This window comes from Gossypium hirsutum, chromosome A02 (genome assembly GCF_007990345.1).
Source record: "Gossypium hirsutum isolate 1008001.06 chromosome A02, Gossypium_hirsutum_v2.1, whole genome shotgun sequence".
Lineage (NCBI taxonomy): Eukaryota > Viridiplantae > Streptophyta > Magnoliopsida > Malvales > Malvaceae > Gossypium > Gossypium hirsutum.
The window spans coordinates 12,272,350-12,284,836 of record NC_053425.1 but is presented as its reverse complement, the minus strand read 5'-3'; the positions used below and the strand labels follow the sequence as shown (position 1 = coordinate 12,284,836).

Genomic DNA, 12,487 nt, shown 5'->3' with positions numbered 1-12,487 from the left:
CTATTTACTTTCATTTTTTTATCTTATTTTTATTTTAACATAAATTTTAACTAAAGTTTCATAATATATTTAACATATAATATAAGTCATAACTGGCAACCATTATAATCATAGATAATGGTTCATTTAATTAATAAGTCCCTGAATCAAGTTCCACATTATAATTTAATACCAAATCATATTTTTATCACTTATGCAATTTAGTTCCTGTACCTAAATTAAGAACTAATTCAACGAAATTACCTAACCGAAATTCAATTTGCTTCTAATATAACTTCATAAATATTTAACAAAAATATTTATGAGTCCAGTTTACAGATACGGGATCTCGAAACTACACTTTCCTACTCCACTGACTTTCAAGTCATTACATTAAACATCACAAAGTTCAAAATACCAATAAGTATGCAAGACATAAGTTTGTACTACCAAACTAATTTACTACATACATTCACATAGCTCTGGACCTATGTACATGCCATTCTAAGAAACAAAATGTAAAGTTCACACTCTTCAAGAAGATGTGATTCTAACTGTCAACTCCAAACAGTACTTTTAAAACGATCTTCCACCTATGCGTTAAAAACAATTTTCTTGCATAGGATCGGTTTGTAAAGTTTCTTAAGGTACTAAAGAAGAAGTTCCCTCGGTTTTTTCACTTGATCTTTTTCTTGAAATTAATGGTTTAAGAGAAGGAAATCTCCAATATGATTTTTCAAAAATTGCGGGGTTGAAGGTTTTGGTTTTCTTCAAACGAGTCATTTAATGATATTCTAGAAGCGGTTTTGCTTGAAAGAAAAGCTTCTTGAGTTATTGTGGCAATAATTTTAGAGCTTCTTGAGAGGTTTAGAGAATTAAACTAACCTTAATCTTTTCTTACAAACATTTTCGCATTTTTCACCCTACTAGAAATAAAATTAAGAAACTAAAAAAGTAGCCTATGTCGAATTGAGTCAATACAACATTGAATTAATGAGTTTTGGTGTTGTGTCGTATATGTTGAGTTAAATTTGCCACATTCCCACTTTGTTCCTCAATTTTTTAAACTTGGCAACTTCCAATGTTTTGGTAAATAGATCAACCAATCGATTTCTAGATGAATATCTCATATGTCCCATTCTCAACTAGCTATTTAATGAAATGATGCCCGATATCAATGTCAGTGAAGAAACGTAGTGGAGACCCAGGGGGCTATACCCCTAAAATGGTAAATTTTTAATGAAGGCTCTTTATAATTTATAAAATTTTAAATTGGTAATAATAAAATTACACTTTAACCTCCACAAAAATGATAAAAATTAAATTTAACACTTTAAAAATTATAAAGATATAAATTATTGAAATGATGAAATTACATTTTTACTATAACATAAATATACTATCTAATTCCACTGCCCAAAATAATTTTTCAAGCTCCACTACTAGTCAATGTGTTTTATCTTTGAATGAAACACAAAATTCTTTGAGATATTAGTCACACTAAAAATAAAATAAAATAAAAACTAAATTTTAAATATACAAAAAATTATACACTTCAACCATTTTAACCTATTAAAATTCAAATTCATAATTAAAGAAAAATTAAACCTACATTGAATACTGTGCATTAATTTGATAAGCAAAAAAATTATAGCAAGCTAGCAGCTATATTCAATTATAATAAATTTATTATAAAATAAAATAAATTATACTTTATTTATAATTCTACATTTTTTTTTGGTTTTTTTTTTTTGTTTACTAGCTCCTCAACCTCGTTGAAGTTTAAGTGAGAAGCACCTAACTATTGAGGACAAAGAGAGAGCTTGTTAACTCTAAATTTAAAAAAAAAAATTTAAAATAAATATTGTAATTAGAATTTATTAATACAAACATATTTTCGTTAGTTGCACGAGTTTAAATTTAGTAAATTGAAATATTGAAATCTATTATATTAATAATGATATTTCTATATTAAATTAAAATAAAATAAAATTTATTATTTTATATACCCTCAGTTGAATAAAAACTTTCACAAGCATGTTTAGAATAATTTTATTTATTTTTAAAATATAAAAATATTAATATTTGATATATTAATAATGTACTATTTTAAATCCACAAGCAAAATTAAAAAAAAAAGAAAGAAAATTCCTTCTTCTATTTTTGTATATTTATTTTTAAAATATTTTATTATATCTTATGTGACACTTGTCATTACTCTAGTTTTACTTGTTAAATTTAAAAACTCCACTAAAAATGTATAGATATTTTTTACAATAAAATAATAAAATATAATTTAAAAAGACATTAAACATTATTTAGATATACTTGTGGGGAATTTTTTTTTAATTATACTTAAACAAATACTGCTTGCCTCCTTTATAAAATGAATTTTTTTAATAAAATCAATATTCAATTTAAATTTAATATAAAACATAAAATATAAAATATAAAATTATTAATATATATATTTAATATTTTTGAAAATAATATTCTAATTTGATTAGATCTTAAAAAAACTAAATCGAACGGATCCGATGCAAGTACACAACCCTACAGGGACAATGATAAGTAAAACTAACATCACCGACAAATTTACATGTTCTACGGAACTCTGAAAGTGAACACAAAAATAAGACAAAGGCCATAATCATATGACATTAGATCTGCTCAGATTTGCCCAATATAACTGATTTAACAACAAACCATAGTTTCATACTCCTTAAGAAAAAGATAGTACGCCGGCGCCGGCGATTTACACTGCATTTATGGCTATCTTCATTCCAGATTCACAGTGACCAGCAATGTTGCATATGAAGTAGTTCATTCCTTTCCCTAGTTTTACCTCATCTTTCCCTGACTTATACACTTTTGCTCCCGCCGGCGTTATGCAGCTTCTGTAACCTCCCCGGTTCACCGCCACCACATTGTGGATTGTTGCATCGTATTCGAACACTGGAGAAAAAAAAACGAAGTCATATAACGTTCCAGGTTTCCCAATTCACAATTATGTAACTTCAAAACCGATTTTAGATCGTATATGTATATGCTCACAGAGTGTGTCACCGGCCCTGAAACGCTTCCCTCGAGGCCAAGTGGCCATGTTAAAGGTCCAACCATTGGAGCCACCAACAGTATAAGTTGCTGCATCGACATTTTCCCAGAAAAAAAGAAAGCAAAATAGCAATGCAACTCAGAACTTGGCTTGACTTGCACTGCCACTTCCCTGCGCCATCTCTGAGAAAAAGCTTAAACTGTAACTGGAAAAATTGGAGATTTATTCTCGGCTGCGTTTGGGTGAGGTGGGGAAAGCTAAAGTTTCATGCTTTTATAAGCCGTTTAGAACAGTGACGTTGGATTTTTGTTTTAATAATTACAAGCCGATTGAACTAGTCGAAGCCAACAACTGCATTACCAACTACTGTTTGTTTAGCTTGAGTGTCATGAAAAGGACAGTGACGGGTCTTATGTAGAAACTGCTTGACTATGGTACTCACATGGAAGAGTAATTGCAATCACCGCCCGTGAATTAAAAGATTGGAGTTGGTGGACGGTTTGGGCTGAAGGATAGTTGGAAAAAGCTATTACATATGTCCAATACGAGTATATTCAAATCACCAAGCTAATCAGAAAATGGGGACTGTAATTGTTTGATTAAATCCACATATAAATTTGGAAAATCATGGTACCTAGGAATCTAAATCGATTATTTGCTTTCTTTGAAAATAAATTTCTTTCCTTCCTTTGAAAATCAGTTTTTCCCTTCTTTGTAAACTCAATTTTACCTGACATGATCGCCATCGAAAATCCCACAAAACATCCCCATAATGAAATATTTAAATAGATGCCACTACACATGTTTAGAACTTTTTCCCATGATGCCTTGGAAACTAAAGGCAAGGTACCTGAATAAGACACTTTTAAGTCTTAATGATATAAGCAACATTACCAGCTTTAATTAGCTAGCCTATAATTTTACTAATAATGGAGCGACATTTGTCTCCAAATCATGATCAAGATGCATAATTATTTTCAGCACTGTTGAACACATGCCGGTAGCTCGGATACTAAACAAAGAACATGGATTTTCATACAAGTTCTTCAGAGAATGATGAAATCTAGTTCCCAAAACTTGCATTGTCCCTTTTATTGGTAAAGACTAATTCCTCCCTTTTATTGGAAAAAAGGAAAAAAAAATCCTACATATTTCTCCCTTCATTATCATGATTTTACTCTCATGGGACTCTTCTGATTTGAATAGAGTGCTTCGAGTTCAAACCACGAGTCCAACTTGACTAGTTGGTTAAATTCTTCAAATGTAGCCATCTTGTGAAGGTGATCTCTGGTAGTTCCGTTTTCTTTCAGGTTCTTGAGGACGTCCACCAATGCACGAGCTGAAGCATAGAGGGCGGTGAGTGGATGCACAATCAAATGAAACCCCATTGCTCTAAGCTCCTCAGGCGTGTGCAAGGGTGTGACCCCACCTTCAATCATATTACAAACTCTGTAACCTTTTGTATGGCGTCCGATCTCCTTAAGCTCATCATCGTTCCTCGGTGCCTCCACAAAGCAAGCATCTGCTCCTGCCTGTACATTGATCCCAGGATCAAAAGTTTAGCAACATCATCTAGAAGAGAACTATATGCCATGCCACATCATTGCACAAAGTTCAAATTTGCTTAACAATGCAAGAAAAAGGTAAATGTAGCCAACGGATAATTGCCTCTTTTCATGCTTGATCAATAACACACTCTTGCAGGATCTACAGCAGAAGTGAGAATTTTCACATGGGGGAGAGTGTAGTGATTTACGGATAAAATTATATCTCGTTTTAGAAGATTTGGTTACTACAAGGGGCTGATGGAAGAGGAGACAATGATAAAGCAGATTAGATTGAATGCGGTTTTAGCAGATTGTATGAAAGATAAATATGATTCAAGGTCAATGCAAGACGAGTAGCTCCATGTAAAGATTAGCTCTAGCGATGGCATCAGAAAGGCCGGTTTTTGCTGATGTAGCACATGCATCAGTTCTAGCCACTAAGAAAAAGTCTGAATCTCCAATGGCATCTCTTGCGGATGCAATTTTTGCAGCATGCTCCTCTGCAGGTATAACCTAAAAGGACAAGTTAAGGGGGAACGGAAGGAGGGAAAGGCATTAGAGATGAACAAAAAACACCTCTTCTCCATATGATAAAATCCAATCAGTATCACCAGATGAAATAACCAATAACAGAACCTGAAATTTCGATCAAGAAATTCTTAATTCAAATAAACGGGAATATGAAAAAAGTACCTGCTTGCCACGCATATGCCCTGGTTGAATACAAAGGCAAAGGAACAATCAGTACACTAAGTAACAAGAGAATATATGAAAACATAAAGAATGAAGACAGATGAAGTGGAAGTTCATAGTTCATGCCACACTTCTTTGGCCATGCTTGATCCTGGAAGGAAAGTAAGCCAAATTAACAAGAGGAAGCAACAGGTTCTTCACAAACAAATAAATCCAATGGGCTTTTACATAATTTTATAGCAAGATAAAGCAAACTTACAATCTATAAAAGCAAGTTCATCTACAATCGTATTTCCATCTCTACTTTGCATATAGGGAAACAAGAATCCAACATGGTGAAATATATATAAAAAGATGAGCCTTTTAGTTGCAGAACTGATCTTTTGTACCTCAAGAAAGCAACCAGCAGCACCAGCTGCAATAAAATCCCTGACAGTCCTTTGAACATTAAGAGCATTGCCACCACCAGTATCTGGAACAAGCAGATTAATAGCATTATTATTACTGAAATATTGAGTCAATGCATTTCATAACCATATAGTATTGAAATGATTAATGACTAGTTAAGCTCCATTTCCTGGAGAGTTGAGATTTAACCTATGAAACCAATAAAGAAAAGTAAAATAGAAATGCAATAGGATAAATAAATACCAGCATCTGCAATAATGGGTATCATCGAAGCCGCCGCACAAACCGTTCTAGCCGTCGCCGCCATCTCCGGTGGCCTTTAGAAAACATCAAAAACCTAATAAAATTATCACATTGTTTAATGTTTTACAGCCCCAAAAAAGTAAAGATGAATCCGGAATTCTCACGTGAGCAAGCCAAAGTCAGGTTTCCCAAGGAGAGAAGCAGAGAGAGCATATCCAGAGATGAAGCCAGCTGTGAAACCAGACTGCTGAACAATGGCAGCCGATAGAGCGTCGTAGCAGCCAGGCATTAGAACGATGCCTTGGTCCTCAATCAGACGGTGAAACCGCGTCTGCATTCTGACCGTCGGATAGGAAGACTTGGTAGGCGACGACCTTGAGCGTAATGTGGAAGGTTTGAAGTTGGAGTGTTGAAGCGAAGTGGCTTTGGGTGGCATTAGCATGATAGTGGTCATCGTCGACATTTTCGAAGCTGGAAGTGGAAGTAGCCTTGGGGTTCGCTCGGGTTTTGATGTGCGGTTTTTATGGATTGATTGCGCGCAATATTATCCACATGAACGACAGGGATTTTCTGCTTTTATGTTGTCGTTTTGGATAAGAATAACTGGATAACTGATAATGGACCCAAAGCCATTTTTAGTCAAATTCTGCTATTAGTTTCTGCACTTTGCAAAAGTTATGGATTTAGTCCTTATATTTTAATTTGATCAATTTTAGTTCTTTTACTTTTCAAATTGGTCAATTTTAGTCCCTATACTTTTAAAATTTTGAACTCTTAGTCCTGACCCTAACAATAACATTTAAATGTTTGGTTAAATTGAATTACTAGTCATATACTATGCATACAGTTGTGGATTTAATCTATATTCTTCAATTGAATCATTTCAAATCCCTATATTATTTGAATTTTGAAATTTTTAGCTTGATGTAAATGACTGTTTTTAATCCATTAACTAATTTTTAAGGAATAATATGTGAAAATAGCAAGTTGACATGGCATTTCACAAGTGATAATATGTTTGTCGCATTAGATTTTAGAAACAGCAAAACTTATTACTGAATTTAATAGTTTTCTTTTGGAGAGGATTGAAATTTTAAAATTTGAGAAGTAGTAAAATTAAAAATGACTAAATTAAAGTATAAAAACTAAATTCATGATTTTTGCAAAGTATAGAGAATAATAACAAAATTTAATTTTTCTTTTAAAGATGTTAGAAGTAGCTCTGTCAAGTTGGGTTAAATTTTTCATATGTGTTAAATGACTGCTTAAGGGTATTATAAGCCCTCAAATCTTTTTTAAAAATATCAATTAAGTCTTTTTAAATTTTTATACCAAATTAAGCATTGAATTAACAAAATTGACTAAATAAATCCTTCGATTGACATTGACCGTTAGTATTTAATGACAATGCTAATGTGATTGTTAACAGATATCATATCAGCAAAAAATAAAGCATATATATTTGAAACAAGTACACAATAAATTTGGACAAATGATTGTCAAGGTTCATTTGAATATAGACACCCATTTGTGTAATTACATTTTAAAATTATAAAAACATAAAAATATAAAAAAATCATTAAAATTATAAAATATATAAAAATTACTAGAAGTTAATTAAAATCATAAAATTTATAGAAATAATTTATTAATTTTATATTTTAAATAAAAAACGAACATCAAACAACTTATATCATAAAATGAAGATTAACAATTTCTTTTGTTATATTTTCTTCTCGATTTTCAATTTGCACAAGTTATATTATTGAAAAATTTTAATCAAAATGAAAAAAATAAAAAAAAATTGTATAGTTTTTAATTAATTTCTAATAATTTTAATAAGTTATTTTTTTCAAATTTTTTATGGTTTTTAATAAATTGTTTTTTAATAAATTAACACCTAGTCAATAGCTTAAGCCCGATAAACCCAATAACTAATGCCTTAAATCACCGGATACAAAATGTGCATCAGCTGAAAGAAAACTACATTAACAAGAAAAAGCAATAGTCAGTGAAAATTTGACAACATAGATACGGGCTACCTGTGCCAATTGGTGAGCAACTCAATTAGCTACTCATCGATCTCAAGTAAACGAAACATGTTGAAATTCACTTCGCAATTGCTGACATTTGGCAATGGCTAAATTGAACTTTGACTGATCATGCGAGGCCGAACCAAAGTTGAACCCGAGTGAACTAAAAATGGTTTATTGAACTTAAATATTTAATAAATTTAGATATTAAAGGAATATGATATTTTTTCAAATTTTTTTTATATAAACCCTACTTTTACCTATAATCCTTAAATCCTAAATGGGAGGGAACAAATACTTTTTATGTAAAAAAAAATAGATAACTTAAACATTATTATCTAAAAATATTCAAGGGACTCTCTGCAAACAGCTATAGCCTTTCATTCCTGTCAAAAGCCTGTTTAGTGATATCATCTGCTTCTACATTCTCTTCTTTAGGAATATATTCAAATTCCTAAAGATCTGTTTCCAACAAAAGTTGTTGAATGCGTCTGATTAGTGCTGAATGAGATGTCTTTGAAAATGCTTCTTGAATTTTCTAAATAAGCTCCAAGTTCTATCATACCATCTGCTCTGAAGAAAAAGTCAGACTATCTAAAATATCTTAGAGCTCAACATTAAAAACATAACATTGTCCCAGTCATCTATTAAATCCAAGAATCCAGTTCTCATGTTGATCCCTGAGAATACCCCCCAGAGCTTACCTTAACAACTCCATTCGAATATAAATTGATCCAATTATCGACCTTACTTGGTATTGAGTGTGTCTTTGACCTTCTACAATGATCTTTCTTGTGCATAGAGTTGCACTATAAAGCCCAATTGTATGAACATTTAATAATTTCATCTACACTCTACGACAATCCCTAAAAAATGAAAATATTTATGTTTTTCCAGATTTGCCAAGCTATTAACCCCAAAAAAAAAAAAACACAGCTAGCCAATATCCCTTATGGAAAGACTTTGACGATTACCCAAATTAAACGCAAGCCATTCATGCAAATCTCTTGAAAAGAGCCGTTCTTACTTGTCAATTGGAATAATTTGCGACCGAACACCTTTAGCCATAAAACAGCCCCTGATAGCATGTAATACATCCTCTGCTCAAAGCTCACAAATCGTACAATGCTCTTAAACCCCAATGTCGTATCTCACTCACTCCACCTGTGTTAGTAATCTTTGTTTAAAAGTTAGCCAAATAAACACCCTAACCCTCTAAGGTCCCGAAAATTTCCACACCGAATTCCAAATTTCCCCTTTTTGATCCCAAGAACTCTCTGTAAGCATTTCATAAGCACTCTTTATGGAAAGTGACCCAGACCCACTCCTAGCCCAAGCAATTCTATCAAATCCAGCTGAAGAATGAGTCGAGGGAATACTCACGATGCATCTTATGATATCTTCTGACAACCAAACCCTGAAAAGATCTAAATTCCATACACCTTCCTCTGTAACCATGTCCTTAAGCAGACAATCCAAATCAAGGTTTGTGTGTCCAGGAATTAGATTAACTAAGGGTCCAATTTCAGGAATCCATTTATCCTTTCAACATTTAACTCTAAGACCATCACCTACTGACCAGAAAATATTTTCCTGAAATAATGACCCAATCTTAGAAAGAGATTTCCAAAGGAATGACTCCCTACTATGAGCTAAGGAATCGAGAATGCCTTATTTAACCCCATATTTTGATCTAAAAATATGAACCCATAAAGAATTAGTGTCAACCACAATATTGAACCCCAATTATAGCATGAAAGAATTATTTTGATCTCTAAACTGATGCAATCTGAGTCCACCATAAGCTTTTGTTGGCATATCATTTGCCAGCTCATTAAGGAAATCTTCTTATTCCCCCCATTCGTGCCCTAGACAAATTGTCGCACCAAATGTTCTATCTCCTCACAGAGCTTTATAGAACACTCAAAGATTGCATGAATTGACAAAAGCACAGATTGGGCTAGAGTAACTCTACCTGCTAAGGATAATTGTCTCGCATCCCGTCTCTATAATTTGCTCCGAACCTTGTCCACTACCATCCTCAAAGAACTAGTTGTAACTCTTTCATTGAATAGTGGGATTCTCATATACTTCCCAAGGTTTTAAACTTTACGAAAACCAATGATATCACACAACCTATCTACAACCTTTCCTTCTACCTTTTAAGAGAAAAAAATTAGTTATGTAAGCATTAACTTGATGCCCAGATTAAGCATAAAATTTATCCAAAATATCTCTGATCAACTTGACCTGTTTAAAATTTGCTTGCCCAAAAATGACCAGATCATCTGCAAAAAAAAAGTGAGAGTGTCGGTCTAATCCTCGACAAATGAACAGGATGCCACTAGCCAGAACTAATATTGGAGCAGTTACTATGTCTTAGCCATTCCATACATAAAACGAAAAGGTAAGGAGATAAGGGGCACCCCCTGCCTAACACCTCTTGCAGGTCGAAATTTTTGAGATGGAACACAATCCTACAGAATTTGCATAGAAGAACTTGAAATGGCAAACATAATAATATTGATAATGAAATTGGAAATATTTACAACTTGTAGATAACCTTCTATGAACTCGCATCTCACCCTGTCGTATGTCTTCTCCAAATCTATCTTTATGGCCATCCATATTCTATTCTTTTGTTTGCTCCTCATGGAGTGAATAATTTCTTGGGCCACAATAAAATTATCTGGTATGTTCCTTCCTACGATAAACTCTGCTTACTTAGGAGCAATAATTTTGGAAAATGCCACCTTAAATCAATTATCTATAATCTTCATTACCAACTTGTATAGAATTGACCATAAACTTAGTAGTCTAAATTGGCCAAAACCCTTGGGGTTCAAAACCTTCAGTAATATTACAATCAACATATTGTTAAGCTCTGGATTAATGAGATGCCTATCAAAAACTTTCTAGACCTATTTGCAAACAGCTTCACCAATCGAATCCCACTGATTCTAGAAGAATAGTGCGTGAGAATCATATCAAACATGGTTGACTTGATATCTTCATTAGAAACCTCCTTGCCAAAAAACATAACATCGCAATGCTCAAGTACGAAAAAATTACTAGGCGGTAAATTAAGCATAAGACTTGGTTTTTTACCATATAGTTTTGTGAAAAACTTAACTACCTCCATTCAGAGGTCATCAATATAAAAAACCCAATCGCCATTATCATTCTTAAAGGCTGTAATCCTATTTTTTTTCTTTGCATCGTCCGAGAATGATAATATTTGGCATTACGATCACTTAACAGTAGCCAATCACATCTAGCTTTCTGTTTCCATAACAACTCATGATGGAAAACATTTTCAAGTTCCTCGCGAACTTGAATTTCTAGCTGAATTAAGTAATTTGACTCTAAACTTTCAAGTGTCCTCTAAATCCCAGAAAGCTTTTGCATCAACTTTCTTTTGCAAATACTGATATGTCCATAAACAGATTTATTCGACACTTTAATATTCTAGGTGAAACTAGCTAAAGCCTTAGACATATTACCATTGAAATGCCAATTATCTTTAACAAAATTAGAGAAATTAGGGTGCTCCACCCAACCTGCCACAAACCTGAATGATCTCTCTTTAGGCAAATTAATAATTGACATGTGAGATAATAGTAAAGGTCTATGGTCTAACTTTAATCTAGGAATATGAGCAACAGAACAGTGCGGGAAAGCTTTGACCCAAGAATCAGTCCCAATAGCTTGATCAAGACGCTCAAAGACACCTCTCATATACCAAATGAAAGAGGGACTTCTGAATCCCAAATCCTGCAACTTTGCTTCCCCAAGAAAATTACCAAACATCGAACATATTTTTCCTTCCATACGACCTCTTTCTTATCATTAGGAGATAGAATCACATTGAAATCCCCGATCGTTAGCTAAGGAATATTACTAGATGGAATGATGTTTCTTAAACCCTCCCACAGATTCTTCCTTTTAAGTCTATCCGGGCTGCCATAGACCAAAGCTATAAGAATCGACCAATTAACATTAACACCAATAACACGAGTTAAAATAAATTTAAGATTATTAGAAATAATCTCTACATGAACCGATTTTTTCCAACCAACCTAAGTATCGGCAGAAAATCCAATCTTCTCCACATGATGAGAAAATAGGAACCTCAATTTAGCAATGACTCATTTGTCTTGCCATCATTGACCTTTGTCTCTAGTAAATTGACGATGTCTGGATTATATTCTTAATTATACTCATGAAAAATCCTCAAAAACTTGACGTTAGCATAACCCTGATAATTCCAATAAAAGATTAATAAATTCATGATTATAAAAGATAAAAACATGAACCAACCTTTACTACTAAGACTTCTCAATTTTAACCGATAAACTCTCTACTAAAGTTGTTGCGACCTTCTTGATAAGCTATAATAGTAACATATTTTAATTTCATTCTTAATGCATTTTAGGATGATTAATTATGGAAATTAGTGAACTTGATGCTCCTAATCCTTTAAATTCAAGTTTCTATACTTATGAGAGAATTTGGAAGCGAAAAATGAG

At 32.8% G+C, this 12,487-nt stretch overlaps 1 protein-coding gene and 1 pseudogene across 2 annotated transcripts; both read right to left on the bottom strand.

Moving 5' to 3' along the window:
• Window positions 1-2,456: 2,456 nt before the first annotated feature.
• LOC107951472 (carboxyvinyl-carboxyphosphonate phosphorylmutase, chloroplastic) lies at window positions 2,457-6,481 on the bottom strand. Of its 2 annotated transcripts, none has more exons than XM_016886537.2 (7): window positions 6,090-6,481; window positions 5,926-5,999; window positions 5,664-5,746; window positions 5,401-5,425; window positions 5,275-5,294; window positions 3,034-5,094; window positions 2,457-2,934 (listed from the first exon to the last, which is right to left on the bottom strand). In XM_016886537.2, the coding sequence occupies exons 1-6, from the start codon at window positions 6,386-6,388 to the stop codon at window positions 4,921-4,923; spliced, it is 675 nt and encodes a 224-aa protein (XP_016742026.1). In that variant the 5' UTR covers window positions 6,389-6,481; the 3' UTR covers window positions 2,457-2,934; window positions 3,034-4,920. The 2 variants fall into 2 exon arrangements, with proteins under 2 accessions (XP_016742026.1, XP_016742025.1); XM_016886536.2 differs by having other exon boundaries at window positions 2,613-2,934; window positions 3,034-4,566.
• On the bottom strand, window positions 2,613-3,214 carry LOC107952576 (basic blue protein-like; annotated as a pseudogene).
• Window positions 6,482-12,487: the final 6,006 nt, after the last annotated feature.

What these genes read in the sequence shown, in the direction of transcription:
- LOC107951472 (XM_016886536.2), bottom strand. Translation starts at nt 6,388, where the DNA reads ATGTCGACGATGACCACTATCATGCTAATGCCACCCAAAGCCACTTCG. An exon ending in CCTGACTTTGGCTTGCTCAC is followed by an intron (nt 6,000 to 6,089) that starts GTGAGAATTCCG and finishes TGTTTTCTAAAG; the next exon opens with GCCACCGGAGATGGCGGCGA. An exon ending in CTGCTGGTTGCTTTCTTGAG is followed by an intron (nt 5,426 to 5,663) that starts GTACAAAAGATC and finishes CTTTCCTTCCAG; the next exon opens with GATCAAGCATGGCCAAAGAA.